Source organism: Drosophila guanche, unplaced genomic scaffold (genome assembly GCF_900245975.1).
Source record: "Drosophila guanche unplaced genomic scaffold, DGUA_6, whole genome shotgun sequence".
In the NCBI taxonomy this organism is placed as follows: domain Eukaryota; kingdom Metazoa; phylum Arthropoda; class Insecta; order Diptera; family Drosophilidae; genus Drosophila; species Drosophila guanche.
The window spans coordinates 187426-207049 of record NW_022995760.1 but is presented as its reverse complement, the minus strand read 5'-3'; the positions used below and the strand labels follow the sequence as shown (position 1 = coordinate 207049).

The window sequence follows — 19624 nt, the reverse complement described above, 5'->3', positions numbered from 1 at the left end:
CCCCCCCCCCCCCCCCCCGCGCACACTCGCACAAGAAAACGAGTAAAATGTCATCTGTCCGTGAGATGAGCGAGATGTCGGTGGCAATTTTAGTGGGCGCTGTGGCAATCCTTCTGGGCGTGGCTCTATATATCATTGTTAAACGTCGGCGGCGTCTCAGCAGGTAAGTCCTCCAAAGGGCAAATACTTTTGTGTTACTTCCTAAAGTCTGCGCCACAGTGCTCTGGTGCCCTATGCTAGACGCTCGCTGGTCCGTGTGCCCAATGAAACGGAGGACCAAAAGGAGTTGCGGGAGTATCTGCGGGAGCGGTCACGCTTCATCCATCATCCGCCGGTGGATCTGGGCAACCATACGATGCCGCGGGAGTTTCAGGTCCAAATGAAGATCATCGTCCGTATGCAAGCAATGTATCGTGATGGGTTGCTCTTCCCTCATCGACTGCCACCACTCCAACGCTGGGCGCGTTGCTAAGCGGTAAGTCAGTAATCCGTTTGGCATTTGGCATGTGGCATGCTCCGCATAAAATTCATAGTACGTATGATTACATGGCTATTTTGTGGCAACTAATATCCATTTAATTGCCACCAAAATGGGGTTCTTGCATGACAAAACAACATTAAGTGCGTGCCCCACAATCCCTGCCCACCCAATCAACAATCGTCCATCGTTCCCTCATGAAGGGATAGGGAGTGAAAGTAAGAGAGAGGATTGTTTGTCACACAAAATTAGCGTCCAAGTGGCCTGAATCGAGGAGTAGGAAGAGTAGGGGGAAGAGATCCTGTGAGTGCCTCCTGGGAGCATCATTTATCAATGTATCAATTGTGCGGCAGCAAATCGCCATCCCGACAGTTTGACAACACAAAGAACAAAGCCATCAGAAAGGCACTCTGCCAGTGGCATGTGGCATACGGCAGGGGGCATAGCTCTAGGATGTGGCATACAGATATCTCTCCCTCTCCCTCTCCCCCTCTCTCTCTCTCTCTCTCGGTCTCTTTCTGTGTGTACCACTCAATGGTGCAGAAACAGGCAAACACGACGAGGGTTGACACCGGAGACGGGCAGACAGCTTCCATGTTGATATCACATTTTACACAGATTTTCCGCCAGCAGAGATTTTCCAGCAGCAGCAGCAGCAGCAGCAGCGAGGGGATGTGCAAATGTGCGCGAGGGGGTTGTGATAATTAGGGGTATGCTATGCCGCCCCCACTCAAGGGCAGAGTGATGATTGTTGCAACAACAAGGGGAAAGTTGAGATTGGAAATTCCAGCTAGAAAACGTTTCGGCTGCAAATAATTATATCTCATAAATTATATCAAATTTAAGTAGTCAAAACACGGGTAATCCATCTATTAAATGTAATGGAATGAGGAGAAAAATAGTAGATTTGGTCTCGATTAGAGGCATTAAATGGGAATGATAGATTTTCCTTAATTGTTTCCCCTGTTCACTGTCACTTAATTTCTTTCCTCTTGCATCTCCCTCTCAATCCGTTTCTACTCCCCCTTCCATCCTAGTACAATTAATTTGCTGAGGATTTGTCGCTGCTGCTGCTGCTGCTGCCGCTGCTAGACCATTTAATGTAACTGCAGACATGCAGGGGTCTGGTTCTCCCCTTTCAAAGTCAAATGATCTTCCCCCCTCCCCACACTATCTGAACATTCATTCATTTATTTGACATTTCAATGACATTATATCACACTTGACTGTTACTGTTTTTGCTCGACTTCTACACACACTTAATGGCTATGGCGGCTATGGCTATGGCAACGGTACTTGAATAATTGATATTTTTTGTTGACTCTTTTACTCTTGCGCACTCTTTACTCTGGGCTGTCGTTGTTAGTGTTGCTGCTGTTTTAGTTTTTGCAGTTCGTTGTTTGGGTTTTTTGTTATTGTTGGCTGCTCTGCATACCCCACCACACACACATACATGTACACTCCACAGCGAACACACACACACACACATCGCACTAGAGATAAGAGGCATCGAAGTGGAGACTAAAGAGCATCTGGGGGAGGGGAGGCTGTTCAATCCACTATTCTCTTTCCTCTTTCCTACACATTTCAATGCAGTTCGTGGGGCTGCACTTCGGAGCTCGCTCCGGTTCGCGTTCGGGTTACATTTTTGGGTTTCGTTTCGATTGCGATTTGCATGGCGTCGTCTCTCGCGCGACACGCGTTTTCAGAGTTTATTAAATACCTCTCTCTCTCTCTCTCTCTCTCTCTCTCACACATTCGCATGCGCGACGCCGCGCTATGGTTGCCCTTGGCTCATTGACTGACTGAACCAATGGTGGGGGCGGGGGCAGGGGGAATAAATGGATGGAATGAGGTAATGACTGCAGGCGGACTGAAGGCAGGCGCGTGTTAATGTTTGGTCATCAATTCGGCTTCGATTATTCGGGGGGCGTTGGGTGGCTGGCTGACTAGCTGGCCGACAGGGGGCTACCTTTGAGTCAATATTTACTTAAAATACAAATAACGAGTACCCGAGAGTAAAGTACTCGTACGCGTACGAGTGCCACACACCGAAGGTCGCCCTGAAGGCCTCAAACGCTGCATGAATTTTGAGATTGAACAGCAATCGAGTCAGTCGATTGAGGTGCGATTCTTCTACAGACAAGCAAAGGGAGTGGGAGGAGGGCACTCCGCAAGGTGTTCTCTTTAGTATTGCTTAAACAAAATTAATTGAAATGTACACCAATAATAAACAAATTGAAATTTGTCTTCAAAGTATTTCAAGCATCAAATTTAAGATGGGAATATGCAAAAAAATTATCCCTTATCCCTCAATTGTACACATACTCCTGTTCTACACTTCCTAGTTAGACATGTTCGAGAACAACACTCATCGATACGAGACACACAGAAAATCTCATAAAAAAGAAATATACAAAAATCTCATAAAATGCCTTTTGACACTTTCAGACACCAAAATCCGACTGTTGACTGTCTCCCTCCCCCGCCTTATCTCTCTCTGACTGCCTTTCGCACTTATTCCTCTAGTTCTCTTTGCTTTGCTTTCGGCTCTGCCATCCGTTCCGTGGCTGTGGAGGTCCCTCTGGTGCCTAGTGCCTGGTTTGACGTTCGGCTGCTGCTGAAATGTCAGCAAAATTTTAACTGGCAATTCGCAACAGAGCGCGAACTTGTCTCTGCCCCACCCGGTTGCTCCACCCACCTAGTTGCACACCCACTTCCCCTCTTTCCGTCATAGTCTGCCTTTCCCTTTCTCCATCGAATATCACTACGCACGCGTTTCCGAATGGGAATCCCCCATAATCCTCACCGCCGCCTGTCTGCCACACACACACATCTCTCTCTCTCTCTCTCTCTCTGTGTCGAGTCCCGTGTCTCTCACTGTTGTTATTGTTGTTCTCATGTTGCATGCTACGTGGCACAATATGTTGCCTACCTATCGCTTGTACGCCGCTCTCTGCCCCATCTCTCTGCCCCCGTCAGACGACCGGCTAGGCGCCTCTTCTGGGCCACCACTTGAGTTTTTGGCTTTGCTTTTGTTTCACTCTCCCTCTCCCTCCCAGTCCCCTTCTCTGACTGCGTGGCAAGTGTGGCAGGCATTTACGGGAATGGTGTCAAAATAATTTGGGTTGTCATTTGTTTCTCCTGCCACATCACCTCCCCCCCATAACGCCCTTCTGCCGTTTTTACCAGAATGTAAAAGTGTTTTTTGTGCTGTTTTTTGTTTTCTTTTGGTCAGCGAAAAGGCAGAGGACGTGTGAACTAGGAGGGGTGGTGCTCTAGTGTTAGGAGTGGGGGCACTGCGGCCTTTAATATTTCCTTTCTGAATTACCAATTTGGAAAAATTCGAATAAAGAATCGAAGGAAAAGTTGAGTAGGGTGAAGGAGAATGAGTGGCGGAGGGGCAGGGAAGTGGCCAGAGAGTCATGCTTTTCCCAGTCCTTGTACCTTGTGATGTATATTTTTTGTTTTTCAATTTAAATGAAGGTTCTACTCTTTTTTATATTTTTTGTTTTCCTTTTTTCAACATTCAGGGGACTGTCAGTGATTTTTGCGGCTATCTTTGTTCTTTTGTTTGTTGTAGTTTTCCTCTGTGATTTTTTGCATGCTCATAAATCATTTTTTAGATGAAAACAATCCTCTGATTGATGTTCCATCGAATGAATCGCTTAAATGTCACTTTGGAGAAACGAGATAAAAAAACGAAACGAGCCAGCCAAGAGGCAATCATCTCAAAGACCCAAGGAATCTCCCTCTGCCCCAAGTCGGTTTCCCCCTCCCTGACTCTCCTTGGACGCATCGCCCAAAACATCATCATCATCATCATGCTCATCGTTTTCCCTTTGTTTGTTTGCTAATAGCTTGTTAGCCATTTCAAAAACAATTTTCTTACTTACAAATTCCAACAGCAACAACAGGGAACAGGACGCAGGACACAGGGAACACAGAGGGAACAACAACACAGGCATTAGACGACAGCAACATGTGTAGACCATAACTTTCACTCCTACAACCTCCATCCCCCTTCCTTTCTCTCTCTCTCTCTCTCTCTCTCTCTCGCTCTTTGCTCTGTCATAATTCAAAGAACAAAGAGCAGAGTGAAAAAAATAAGAGCTTTGCCGTGACAATAGGGATACCCTTTAGGGAGTGATGAAAACTTCTTCCTTATTCGGGTAGTATTTATTATGAATGAAAAGAAGAGTAAAAGAAAAGAGAGAAAATCCACTGGGAACTTGTTTTATTTTTCGTCAAGTCTGCGACCAACGGATATTTCGTTTGGAATCTGCCCTGGAAATGTACTTGTAGGATACTTTATTGGGTACATTTTTGGGCATGACGCTCCGTTTTCTATTATTTTGTTCAAGTGCCATATGGACCACAGATCGAAAACAAATCGTTGCTAAGGCATAAATTTGCAAAAATCCCATCATGCCCTTCTTCCCACGCACACACTCTGCCACAGAGAGGAACAATTGTTCGCCCAGTAAGAGAAAATTGTGGGAAATCAGCAAAGGAATGGGACTGGAAGCTGCTAAAGGAGCTGTAGAAGCAGGAGGCACAGGCTGGAGGATGCAAGAGGTGTGTTAAAACCTGGCAAAGACTGAGGCAGGTTACAGGATGGAGTTTTTTTGTTTTTTTGGGAGCACACGCACACACACGCAAGTGGCGGCACATATTGACAGGTCGTGCCATAAATTTTCAGGTAACAAGCAACGCCCAACCCCAACCGCTCCACAAAACCCTCAAAAACTTGTGCCCCAACGACAGAAAGAAAAAAGTTGCAAGAGGGAAAATATCATTCATACGACAGGTGGCAGTGGCACATCCAGAAAGGAAGTGGCCAGGAAGGCATGCTACCGACAGAAGGTTTTTAGAAAATGAATAGGAGATTAGAAGGAACGAAAATGGAAAAGTGATTAGATTCGAATAAGATATCACCAACAGAAGACGAAGAAGATACAAAAGGACTATGGAACTATGGAAATATCATATAATTATTACTGATAAGTAATAAAAATGATCAGCAGATCTAATAATGATCAATAAAGTATGAGTATTTTCATATTAATATTTCCTTCTGCTAATTCTTGCCTCATGTTGGATCAGTTGATCTGTAAGCTTTTTAGATCTCATTTAGATCTACCCCATTGCCTGCCCCTCGGCGTGTAAATTATATCAAATTATACCATTGCTGTCCACAGTTTGTTGCATGGCCCCACAGCTTGTTGTTGCCTAATGTATCATGAGACAAAAGAAGGGGGAAACCCCTCTGACTGGTTCCTCCCTCCACCATGCCCCGTTCTAGGAGGGCGGGTTCATTCTATGCTCTGTTTCTGTTTCTGTTCCTGTTCCTGTTGTTGTTTTTCGACTGGAAAAGCCAGGCTGTTACGCATTATCCTCGTCAGTCCTTCATGTTGTATGTTTTTTTTTTCTCCTCCCGCCCCCCTCCCTTACTCGTCCACAAACTTTTGTCACAAGTTTTTGTCGCTTTGTGTTGCCTTTTGTTTTCGCTTTCAACCCTTTTATTGTTGAGAGCGTTGGGGGTGGAGGCATGTGTTAATGGGAAATTAAAATTCACTTAACAAAAATCCAGCACTTGCAGCATTCCACCACCGCCACCACTTGCCACCTGCCACTTTAGATTCTAAATATTAAATTTGAACATTTTCATTTCGTTTCAATTTTTTATTCAAATGCCACAAAATACTTGTTAAGAATTTATGGATGCCACAGACAGCATGGAGCATGGGGCATGGGGCATGCTCATGCAATTTGCATTCCTGGCGGAAGGATATTCCACATGCCGCACAGTCGGGGAGGGGGGGCAAACCGAAAACGGTTTGCCTGGTTAATAATAAATAAATAAAAGCAAAAACAATCAGCCGGAAGGGATACAAACGCTAAGCAACGAAGTGGCGAATACCCTGTAAAGAAAGCAGAGAGACATTGGGGGGGATTTCCTGCAATTAATGACTGGCAAAAGATGCAATTTAGTTACTCTCAAAGATGCAACCAAGAAAGATCGTCGATCTTTGGGTTAACTTGATCTGAAGGGTTTTTGTGCCCCCCAAATGACTCTTCTGAAGGAGAAGAGAACAGAGGCAGACCACAAATTTGCCAGAGAGCTGAATGAAAGAGATCATAGCAAGCTCAAATCAAGGCGAGTGAATGGCAAAAGGTAATGGAAATGCTCCACCATTTTCTTGATTGCTTCTTCATTTCCTTGGGGCCTTGCTGCGGAAAAGCTTCTGCTGGCACTCCCTTCTCCACATCTGCATCTTGGTTGCAAGAGCGAGTGAGAGTGAGAGAGAGAGAGATAGAGTTCTCGCCCACTCAGTGTGTTTGCTCGAATTGAAATCAATTAAAAATCAATCAACTCAAATGTACTGAAAAACAATTTTTAATTGAAAAGTGCAAACGAGTGGCCCAGGAAGAGAGAGAGAGAGAGAGAGAGAGGGAGCTGCCCCCAGGAGGCAGTAAGCACTCACCTGAAGAGACAGACACACACACACACAGAGAGAAGGAGAGGGGGGCAGAAGAGCGGTGTTCCTGTGTCCTGCAGCTGAGTGCTTCCAGTGGCTGGGAGTTCAAGTGGCTTTCCAGGCACACACACACACACACAGAGGGACACAACCAACAGACAGACAGAAGTGGAAAGTGCATGAATATTTTATGAAGATAAATAAGGATAAAAACTTCAAACGACCACGAAAAGGGGGTGGCAGCAGGCAGACCACAGCAGGACACTGGACAGCCAACCGGTTGGAGCTGGCTCTCCAGTCAAGTGCAATGGCATTTGGCATTTTGGTAGTTTTTTTGCATTTTACAAAAAACCAATTGAAACAGAAATCAAAAAGTTCCACTTGCCCCCCCGCCCTCTCTCTCACTCACTCACTCTCGCTGGAACCTCTTTGATTCACAGATTGAAAAGTTTTCACTTATCCCCGAGCACACAAACACACAAGAGGCGGGAGAGGCAGCGGCAGCGGCAGCGGCAGCGGCAGCATATGGACCATGCAGCCGCTAATGTTGCAAGCAGCAGAAGTTTCTACGGCAAACCCTGTAAACCATTGGCAGGGCGAGGGCTTTCATTTAGCACAAGGAATTCCCCAAAGTGGAAATCATTACTTCCCAGCCAAAATTAAAATATTCCCATTTTGCAGGGTATCCTTCGAGTCTCTAGCTTAAGGTCTCTCCGCAAAGGCTGCGCTTTTAATGAACTTTGTCCATGGCCATCGCCAATGCATTATGAGAGCTCCAAAGGCTCCACAGTCGCCCCACGGCCAAACAGAATCGAAAGCAAACAAACAGCAGAACGAAATAACGGAACAACGGAGGAATAAAACAAGACAAAAAAAAAAAGGCCAAACTCATTTCAAAGCTATTAGGAAAAGTAAAGCCAGCAACAGCCACTCCTCGACGGCGGCGCTTAAGCAAACGAAAGAATTCAAACAAAATACATGAAGTTGTGCTCTTTTATTATTTTCACAGCACATTTACAGGATACTTAAGGAAGAGCACAGCAAGAGCTAAAGCTAAACGAGTGTCCATGTCGAATGGTGGTCAAAGTAAATGAAGTTCCGTGGAATACCCTGTGGATTTATTTGAATACTTTGCCATTCATTTCTAAGAACAAGAATTCACATTTTACTTTTTAAAAGGAGTTCCTCCATTGGATCACTCTTCTTTTTTATCCATCATCTTTGTGTGTGTGTGTGGGAGACACCTCTCGCTTTTGGCCTCCTCCGCTCGACACTCGAACCAAATGTCGCATGTCATATGAAATGTACTTTGAGCTGGGAGAGCAGAGAGCCCCCGAGGGGCAGTGCGTACAGCAACCTACATACACATACGCTCTCTCCTCTCTCTCTTTCTCTTTCACTGTCGGTCACTCTTTTGGTTTCCGCTGTAGGCGGCTTTGGGTCATTAGGTGACGCCTGTCCATCCATCCATTGGCGGCTAGGGGGGTTAGAGCGGGGGCACAAAACGTAATTAGTCGACGACGGAGACGATGACATCGAAACATGTAAAGTGGAGCGCTCCACTGACCCAACGAGAGCCATGGCCCACTCTCCCACTCTCCCACTCTAGCTCTCCCTTTCTGTCTCTCTCTCTCTCTCTCTATCCATCTCTCGCTTTAACTGGCCATTCCCTTCATTACCTTCTTTCCTTCGCTTTTCACCCCCTTGTGTGCCCCTCTGTATGGCCATTGATGAGAGCCAAAGAGTCTTGGGCTACAAAAAGTTGGTAATTAGGATGTTTGTGCTGACAGAGAGACAGACAGACCGACAGAGCAGACAGCGGAGAGCAGAGAGCAGGGAGCTAGAGACAGCGACCCAGAGCGAGCTGAGAATATGGGGCTTGGGGTCTCTGGTTTAAGTTTTTGAGGGGGTACGAAAATGGCCAAATTAAAGGCCAACGAAGGGGGTTTGAGGCAGCGAGAAGGCATTTGAAAATTGAGTTGACATCTCTCCTGCAAGTTAAGAACTTGTTTAATTAGATTTTATCATTATAATCAAGTCAAACAGTGGCGACACGCGACTTGAGACCTGTTTTGGGGGCGCCTCAGACTCTTGTCCTTCGCCTTGCCCTTTGCTCTTTTGCTTTGTTGATTTTCCCCAGAGGATACACTTCAGGAGTGCCATCTAGATCTAATGAGATATTTAGTTATTCAAATAAAATACAAGTAAATCCCATAAACTGCTCATTAATTGCTCAATGCAAGTCCTTCACTGTCCCATGATTGAAACAATTGAATAATTAATTGAATAATTATATTTAAGTGTTGAATTCTGTTATTCTATTATCTACTTACTTAGGGCGAAATTTCAAAAGGCTAAAAACACACACCAACACGAGTTTTCATGTGCTGGCATGCCCACAACAGATTCCCTTGTCAAAAAGTCGTCTATCGCCTGGAAATATCAGAGAAAAGGAGGAACAGGAGACACCACAGATGCCGCAGCCGGCTATGATGCCAGAGTCAAAGTTATCAGTTATCAAATCAAAAAAGAAGTCCATCAGGAGGTCCCCGAAAGATAAATTAACATTCCAACAGCAGAGACTGCCAGAGCTGCCCTAAACAGACGAGCGAGGCGCAGCAGCAGCAGCAGCAGCCTGAGTGCCACACCTGTTGCACCAGTTTATCGGAGCGGCCAACAGCCAGCGATTGATTATTTTTTGCCGTTCACAAGTCAAATTGTTTACTTGCTTATGTATTTTCTGTTAAATGTAAAAATCCAAAAACAAAGCATAAAAAAAACTTCAAAATAAAAGCAAATAAAAAATTCTAAGATTTCAAGTCTTACGACAGATTAGAGTTTAAGGAGGGAGAGGAATACTTTCAGCCACCCTTGGCACATCTTTTCATTTGATTTCGGAACGATTTCCATCTCCATCGATGGGCTTTTCCTTCTCGAGTGGAATTTTGTATTTTATTACAGATTTTCTCACCGATGGAAATCCCTTTCTAAATCCTTTTGGCTCCTCCTACCCACCGTTGCCCAATCAATTGCTGAATGCCAGCAAATGTGCAACAATGTGACTTGAGCTGCTGCTGCTCCTTCTGTTGCACATTTGCAACTGTAAGTCGCTTGCCACACACACTCCCCTCCCCGCTCCGTGTGGCAGCAAAGAGTGTTAACAATAAAAAACCAAACTGGCGGTGGGGCACCCGAAGAGAAGCACGTACTCCATTCCAAAACACTTTACTCTTCGACACAAAAAATCTCTATGGCAGAAGCTGTGTGGCGGGGCGGGACGGGGCGCCATTTCCATTTCCATTTCCAATTCCGATTGTGAAGCCAAATATTTTTTCCCCATTTAGAAAATCATAGAAATGTTGTATGTATTTTCGGGTGGGAGTGCGTTTAGTTCTCTTAAATAAATAATATGTGCAGAATGAAATATTCAGCGACTGATTTGACCCACCCACTGGACTAGACAGCCACCCACTCAACCACTGAACCACTGAACCACTCAACCAAGCAACCCATCAACAATACAATTTCATTTATTATTCAGCATTTTGTGGCGGTCTTTAAAAGCAACACAAGAGCGAGGCTCGGCATGGAGATGGGCGGGATGATACATCTTTAATTGAGAGATTGAAGGCCCACGGGGGGTTCTATTTTTAAAGACATTTCCACTGAATCGAACAAAAAAGAGCCTTGAATGTGGCATAGATGCTGATTGAGAGAGTGGATAGTAAGCTTCTCATTATATTTCAAATATATCGTAGGTCTAGGAATTTCTTTCAGTGCAGCAAGCAATCCTGCCAACCAGAATTGTGATGCGCTTCAATTACTCAAGCAGTCAATGCCACTGCTGCTGCTACAACTTGCCACACAACGGAGAAAAAATGAAGAGCAGAGAGGCAGGAACATTGAACGCTGGAGTGGCAGAGCCGACAGAGAGGGGGCCTTGTGTACTTATTTTTAAACGTATTAAGGAAACGACAGTCCTAAGGAGACAAGCAGCTTCCCATCTCCCATCTCCCATCTCCCCTCCGCCACACACTCTCGGCAGCGTCTGGGGCCATTGAATAAATGATGCACCTGCAACGCAAAAGTCGCCCGCTGGCAGTGAAGAGGGGGGGAGGAAATGGCAATGGCAAGAAGACGCAAATGATACCGACATTGAGTTGCCATATCCGTCCAGGAGCAGGGGATTGGCACATGAAAATCTGTTGAATTTATTCAATGTTGAATAATTGAATGCCCATAAAATATTAATAGACACCGATAACAAATAAATGTACAATTAATAACTATTAATGCTTTATGACTGCACAAAACATGATTCACACAAAAGGAGTAGGAGTAGGAGTAGGAGTAGGAGAAGTCCTCATCCTCCTGCTAGTAGTGTTTGCTTTTTTATCCACTGAGTATCCTAAGAGATTGACGTCAGGCTGGGGGGGCGCGCGGGTCAAAGTTTGAGCTAAAAGTAACGGAGTTTCCAGCGTAACGAAAGTCAAAAGAAATGCAGGCTAGGGCCAGAGATCGGACAGAGTGGACACTGAACATCTCTTTTCCTCTTGTTGCAACGCGGGGGCAAGTTTTCATTCCGCTTAACAGTTTCGCATAGCATTAGAGTCCTGCCACTGCCACTGCCACAGTCATTCCTTTTTCTTTGGCAAAAGTTTAGGCGCCCCCTTCAGTTCCCTACGCCTGCCTTTTGCGCTTTTTATACCCGGTACTCGAAGAGTAAATAGGGTATATTTTGTTTGTGCGAATAACGGTTGTATTGTATGACCACATAAAGTACATATATTCGTGATCAGCATCAGTAGCCGAGTCGATAGAGCCGTCCGTCCGTCTGTCTTGTTTGTCGGCTAGTTCTCAGAGACTATTAGAGCTAGAGCCACCAAATTTTGCATCCAGTCCGCTGTATGCTCACACTGAAACCAGTGTATTTCAAAATTTAGCCCCGCCCCCTTCCGCCTCCGCAAAAGGGCGAAAACAATTCTGAAGATAAAAGAAATCTAAAAACGCCATTTCGTAGGGAATGCCCATATCTATCAGATCACCAAATTGGGTTTAATTATTTAATTTGCAGTGGCTAAACCCACCCCGTCCCGCAGCCTATATTTGTTTTTTGCACATTCTCTGCTTCTTCATAAAATGGGGTATAAAAGTTGTGACGCGTAAGAAGCGTCTCACACGTCCCTTCTCGTTATCTTTTACTCCTTGTGGCTGCTGCATTCCAACTCCTGTCGAATCCGTAGCTGGACGCAAATTTATGACTGTCAAAAAAAAACAGAAGGGGCACAAGGGGCACGGCGCACGAGAAAACTTGAACTCGGAAAAAAAGTGTTAAGAGTCGCTGGAGTTTCCATGGCTGCAGCATCCTGTAGCGTTTTTCCCAATTCCAAAAGCAGAAATTTTAAGCTTTGACACTTCTCCTGCTCTGCCACAAAAAAATGTTGCATAATTTATGGACAGGCCCCGCCCAAGCCCGCGCCCACGATGCCACCTTGCTTCAGAAAACTGAGTTACAAAACTCGCAAAAGAACTCAAAGGAGAAGTGGCATCAAATAAGCCTTCACGTGGAGTGTCCCCAAAGGATGCCGAAAAGTCTTACTGAAAGGCAGAAAACTTCTTGATTGTTGGGTTCCCTTACCAACGTGTGGAATTTGTGTGGAATGGAAGCATTTCTGTCAGTCGTTGTTTTTCCAGCAAAGAAAACTCTCCCATTAAGTACTTTAAGCCGGCAACTCCTGTAAATCGTTCGCCTGAAGCTCCTGTTCAGTGTGCGAAAAGCCCCTTTAGCTAACTCGATTCCAGTGTTTTCCGTGTCCCATCAGATCCATCAATTAACTCGAGACGACTCCCAGTCGGAGAGTCCACGAAAACCACAGAGGACAAGCAACAACAGCTGTCGATTCCTCTCAGGATACAAAAACACAACAACCCAAAAGGCAGGACAGGCGGACAGCCAGGCGGACAGCCAGGCGGACAGCCAGGCGGACAGCCAGGCGGACGGAGGGCAGGATCGTCAACGCACTGAAATCAAAGCCACAAAACCCATCAAGACAATTTTTAATGACGCCACGAACAGACGGAACCCGAAGAGGCATCATCCTCCAAATCCTCATTCCTCATTCCTCAATCCCCCAATTTCCCCAATCCCCAATCCCAGAATCCTCCTCAATCCTCGTCCTGTCTGCGGTTCCATCATTGTGGCAGTTGGACATGAGGCAGGGGGCAGGAGGCATGTCCCTTGTCGAATGAATACCAGTTTGTACCTCGGAAACATGTTTGAAAATGAAACAAATGCAAATTGTTGTCATTCAACGATGTCGCCGCACAAGAGAGACACGCCCCCCCCCCCCCCCCCCCCCCCCGCTGTGTGCTTCGCCATTAATCCAGGCAACAAGAACAGAAGGAGGCAAAGCAGCAGAGCAGCGGCAACAGCCATAAACCATGCCAGAAATATGTGTGTAGATATGCAGAATACCCTTTAAATATTTGATGTTAAAATGGTGTTTTATTTAGAGGATTTTCTTGTAGATTTGTAGAGCAATCTTCTTCGTTTAATGCTGCATTAAAAACACGACTGGATTACGACTGTTTCAACTCATATTATTTGGATGATTTTCGTTATTTGAGTGCAGAATTGTCTGAACTATAAATTCCTCATAGATGGTTACCATGCCTGTAAGCTGAAAGTTTATTGGACTTTACAAACCTTCACCGAACTCAATCATTTTCGTCACTTAGTTCGAGAATTTCTTCATCTAAAAATCGCTAAAATCATTTTAGACTCAGCTTTTCCAAGTTTATTGCTTTGAAGGATTTTCTGAGCTTATTAGCAGAATTTTCTTATTAAGCAGTGCATTAAATATCAGCCTGCACATTAGAATTATCCTCTTTGGACCTCGTTAGTCTCGCTAGTACTTTGCTACCCTCTAATTCTGTGGCTATGATTGCGGAGTACAGCAACGACAAAGACAACGACAACGACAACGACAACGGGGACGCATGATTTTTGCGGTGTTTTGTGTGTATATTAATGCGGCTGCAAAAGTAGCTTTTAATTAGCATGTTGTCTGCGGCGGCAATTACCCTCCAGTATACCCACCGCCCAATGGAATATTCCCCTACCCCACAACAGACTCTGTCGGAGGCTTATCTTCTCCATGTTTTTGGGGGTTTTTCAATGGCTTTTTGGTTGACTGCTGCTGTGGCTGCTGCTGCTGCTGCTGCTGCTGCTTGTGCCACTCAGGTGGCATGCAGCACACACTCTCGCGGTGTACACGGGAGAATAGTTTCGAGGGGTTTCGCCCTACCTGATTAGCTCTCATTTGGAGCAGGGACGGAGGTGAGGCAGCCAGAACTGGCTTAAAGTGGCTTAGGGCCCCCAGGAGCCTCCCCAGAGATTGACTGCAAATAGGCTGAGATACAAACACACAGATAGAGAGAGAGAGAGAGAGAGAGAGGCACACGGATACATTCAACCATTGTAGCGCAGAGCTTCAAACTTTTGAGAGCAGGGCTTAAGCGATTGGCTTCGTTAGCGATTGAATGGTTGAGCAGCTGAAAGGGTTCCCAAAATGAGGGGAACATTTAATGGAAATTCACTCGAAAAGAGTGCGTAGAGTTATGTTAAAGAAAACGTTTTAAAAAGGAACAGTCAACAAAAAACAGTAGAAAAGTGCACATAAATATATTGTTTATCTCTAACCAAATATAATTTCCCTTTTAATCATACAAAGTAGGACGCTAAATCAAGATATATGTTTAATTTCTAACTTATATACGATTATTTGAATAACATTCTATCTATTTTACTTTTTGATATTTATATTTGCTTCGATTTACATTTGTTTTTTGTCACGCTTCATGCAGCAGTGCGCCTCTATTCTGTGTTGGGCCTCTGGAGAGTCTTGGAGAAGTGGAAAAGGCCACATAAATGCTAAATTTATGTACATATGTATGTGCATGTGTACGTTATACATTATCTATGGCACTCCCTTGCTGTCGCCTCTGCCTGCCGCCAATTGGATTCTCATTCCATGCCAATTAGACGGCACGCAGGCGCATGACACAAACTGCTCATAGATGAAGCTGGAGAAGAAGTGAGGTGGGGAGGTAGGGAGTTTGGGCGAGGTTGCAGGTTGCAAGCGTACTGCTAGTACTACGATTATTAGTGGCATAAAGTGTTGACTGCTTGTGGGGCTGGTGTTGTTTTTATTTCTGCTGCTGCACAGCACAGAAAACAAACTCGCACGATATTTTCCTTCATTATTATTTCTTGGCACGCGATCTGACAAGTTAGACGACTTTTTTTTTCTTTTTGTTTTTAGCCGGGGTTTCTAGTTGTTTGGACTTTGGAGCTGTCGCCCATTGCGCCCATCGCCTTGGGCTGTCGTGTGTTTTTCTCTCCCTCTCCTCTGATTTACATCGAATCGAATGTTGTTGCTTCTCTGGCAGTGCCTTTTGTGCTGGGCGAGTGGGCTTTCCACTTACTTGAAAGCCCAGTACCCGCCGTTCTCTCCCACTTCTCCTTCTCCTTCTCCTTCTCTGTAGACGATGATGATGATGACGATGTCGCCTGATGTATATATAGATTTAGAAATTATAGTAGTTGATGGCTTACTTGCAATTAGTTTGTGTAAAACACGAATCTAGCTGTTCCCTCTGTTGTAGATGCAGATTTCGCTGTCGCTGTCGCTGTCGCTGTCGATTCGTTCGTCGAGAGGCACACCCAACGATCTGTAAAAACAAAAACCAATAGTTATTATAGGGGTTAAGATGGAATTCCATTTCATTAACGCAAACGACAACCCCTTCCCCGCACCATTTGCAGCTGAATCATGATCGCTTATCAATCAATTAGTGCTCAATCGGAGCGAAACATATTTATCGTGCAGCCCCACCAAGAGAATCAAAGAATAATAATAAAATAAAACACCACCTTCATTGATTAGGCAATGCCCCCACCGTTTTGGGTGGGTTGCTGTCTTGGGGCCTTTTCTTATCGTAGAACGTGATGTCCGCGGCGCTTTAATCGCCAGACGACGCAATGGATGGATGGCCCAAATGATAAGCCAGAACATGCGTGTTTTTGACCATCAAGCAAATGTTCTTATCTACTGCGGATTTTTCCATTCAGAAAAGATTTAGAACTAAGATCTCTAGGCCACAAAATGGAAACCACAGATCTTTATGGCAGGAAATTCCTACACCTACAAACCAGTTGAATCCCCTAGCATCTAATGCATGGCCTTGGGGCGCTTTAACTCGAGTTAAGAGCTCTATTTTCACCCAGAAACTTATCAGCCTGCGCGTATGGAATCTTATCTCAGGGGGGGCGAAAAAGTGAAGTTGCTGACAGAGAAACAAACAAAAATCAAGTCCAAATCAGACGAGAGGAGCATAACAGTGGGAGGAGGGAGGCATGGAGCCCCAGACATTATATTTTCTGCTCCAAATACGCTTTTCACAATTTTCACACAGAGATGGAGATGGCGATGGGAGAGACTTTTCATTTTTTTTTTGTTTTACTTTTTTTTCTATATGTGAGCGCAATGCTTGTTAGCAGAGCGTGCATCCCATATAGGAGTACATATATCTGAATATATATACAATCTAGATGCATGTGTGTATGGGCTAGCTGTCTGGCAGTCAGTCAGTGGAGCCACTGGGCCTCCACTCCACTGTACACTCGACTCCACACATTTCGCATTCGTATTCGCATTCGTGTGTTGTGTTGTGTTGTGTTGTGTTTATTGTGTGTGTGTTTGAAAAAAGTGAAAATTGCATTTTCATTTTCTCGTTGTTTTCCTTTCTTTTTTGTTGTTGTAGCTTTGCTTTTGTTTTGTTTCTAATGCAGCTGCTAAAATTAATTCCCAAATTCGTATTCATAAAGTGGAGGAGAGCGAGCAGTGGGTGATTTTTTAGACGCTTTCTATTGGCTTTTAATAATGAAATTGTGCAACCGGAACAATGAATATACACAGCGTGCAGACAGAGAGTCATTAGATGCATTCTATAACATTCCAATCTGCAATATTGATTCACTTTTCACACTTTCCATGTCATTCCAGTCCATAACTCCACCTGATGGTCCCCATTCAAATGCAGCGTTAACAGATCATGAATGGTTGCATATTCTGTTGCACTCTTTGGGAGCATCATAACGAATCGGAATCTATTCCATTGCTCCATTATTTTCCCCCTTTATATACAGAGACCATTCCATCGCTAGGCATCATAAATCCCATCCAAGTATCCCATTCTATTTCATTTTCACTCCATTTCATTCAATTGCATTCATTATTTCTATATGATCCCTACATCATGATGCACCGCTCTTCAACCCCTTTCCCAGCCCCACCATTTCCATTCATTTTCCCATCTTGTTGCGTGGAAAATCGCATTGAAAAATGGAAAGTTTTTGCGTTAATTTTAAATGATTATTAACACGATTATCATCGGGCGGGCGGACGCTTGCGTTTATCGTTTATCGTTTTGTCCGTTGCTGTTTTTGTGTGTGTGTTATTTTTTTTTCGGCTGGGTGAAAATCTATTTCCCTCCAGTGTACGTATAGTCGATTATTTGTTGGTTGAGGGGGGGTGGCCGTGCTGGGGAAAACTCTGTTGAAAGCGATGACATCTAATTAATTTTCAATGCCCTGTGATGCCTGCCTCTGCCTGTCTCTGCGTGCCTGCCTTTCTGTCTCTCTTTGGTGCTGCCACATGTGTGGGTTCGACATTTGCTGCAGTTTTAATTAAGTGTTTAATTAATGATGAGGCATTCAACATTCAACAGAATGAGCACAAGCGTTAGTGATATGCATGGGGGGACGACGACTGCAATTGAAACTGCAATTTCCATTGAATGCCACTGTCAAAAGGCGACTGCCCGGGGCAATGAAATGGAGGAGTTTTGGGTATTCTCTTAATTGAAGTCATTCCCACAGATATGTACATACATACATGCAGATGCACGAGTATACGATTCGCTTTAAAGTGCAGAACATTTCCCACAAAAGCCACACAAAGGCGATCTCTAAACTGCATGAAAAACCACTGGAATCATCGATTTCTAAAAATATTCATAAAGAACAAGCGTTCTGTCATAATTTCACTTGTGATTGCATTCAATTTGTTCGTTTATTTACTGAAAATCATTCCTGCATTCGCTCCTCATTCGTCCCGCACTCGTCGCCCCACCGCCCTTTTATTTTCCTGTAAAACATTATCGTTATCCCTCCCTCTCTCTCTGTCTCTTTCCCCCTCCATCTTGTTAGCTCGTGTATCATGCCCCTCGGCGGTGCATAAATCCCCCAAAAATTCGTAAACCCAATAAAAAAAAAAAAAATTGACTCCCTGATGTGATTCGTTGCCTTCCCTTCGTTCGACAATCCTTCGACTCTTTACTTATGCAATTACAGGCACATACACATATTCCCCCCCTGCCAGCCATAAACCCAGCCCCCCTGGCCCTATTCCGTTCTCTGAGGAGGAAGAAAGAGAAAACGCAATCGGAGGCTGTTTATCTTTTGAGTCCTTCCGCTCCGCCTTCCGTTCCGGGGAGGTCCCCTAGGGATAAGGGGTGGGGCGGGATGAAGAGAAGGTCGTGTGGCCTTGCCCTAGTACCCAAGGACCCTCTCCAGCTACCCACATGTGTGTGTGTGTGTGTGTGTGTGTGTGTGTGTGTGTGTGTGTGTGTGTGTGTCTGTGCCAGCATTTTTCATTTACATTTTCAATAATATTTCCTTGGCCTTGACTTTGGCCCTACGGGCTGATTGTGGTAAAGGGAAGAACGAGTGTGTGGGGAAGGGAGGGGCTGAGTGTGTAAACGAGGGGTAGGGGTAGGGGTAGGGGTAGGGGTAGGGTAGGGGTCTCATTGCCAAAACATTTATTTATTATGGCTCTTGGTAATCGTTTAAGGACGCTGGAAAAAGGGGACAGCGAGGCAGGAGTAAAAACAAGTGGGGGGAAAAACCAGAAAGAAAAGATGGCAAAAGAAGGCAAATTATTCAATGGTTCCAATGGGAGATTCATGGGCCATAGGGCAGTGAAGGATGAGGACAGTGGCCAGGATAGCTATCGCAGCGGGGAAAGGCGTGTGTCCATGCAAATAAAACAAAAGGAAAGCAAAAGGAAATCGAAATCTTTATGGCCCAGCGACACCTTTGGGATACCCTTCCTTTCATTTGAGGGAGTTTTATGGCCTCTATGTAAATAAGACTTAACTTTTAGCACTGGGATTTCAGCATGAAATAAATGGTTATAAATTGTCGCCACATTTGTGCTTTTACACAAATATATTTTAATATTCCTGTCGTTTTCGTGGCCATTCTTCTTTTTTTTAGTGTTTCTCCAGAACTCTTTCTTAAACCCAAACATAAACTGTGTGTTTCGCTTTCTGTTCTCTAAATCTCTCTTGGATTATCGCTCGATTTATGGATTTATTCATGGATCTATGAGCATTCTTTAATGCCCCCCCATCTCTCTGTAATTATTGGACTCTCAAATGTGGAGCAAAAATCTATGTGGCATGGGGCGCAGGCTTCGGCTTCAGGTTTTTCCAGAATCCAACGAACCCGCGAAACCAGTTCCAGAAACCAAGAAACCAAGTCCAAGAAAACGGAAACCCAGCCAAAACCCCCAACTGATGGATGGATGGATTGGGGCAG

General features: G+C 44.7%; 2 protein-coding genes across 2 annotated transcripts in view; one reads left to right on the top strand and one right to left on the bottom strand.

Annotated features, from left to right (window-relative positions):
• LOC117590725 overlaps positions 1 to 19624 on the bottom strand; it is a 72174-nt gene that overhangs the window by 40722 nt on the left and 11828 nt on the right. The window contains exon 2 of the mRNA XM_034283634.1: positions 15578 to 15693. The gene's annotated coding sequence lies outside the window, so the exon portion shown is untranslated. The remainder of the gene's footprint in view (positions 1 to 15577; positions 15694 to 19624) is intronic.
• LOC117590734 lies at positions 25 to 9703 on the top strand. Its single transcript, XM_034283642.1, has 3 exons — positions 25 to 163; positions 220 to 475; positions 9298 to 9703. The coding sequence occupies exons 1-2, from the start codon at positions 48 to 50 to the stop codon at positions 470 to 472; spliced, it is 369 nt and encodes a 122-aa protein (XP_034139533.1). The 5' UTR covers positions 25 to 47; the 3' UTR covers positions 473 to 475; positions 9298 to 9703.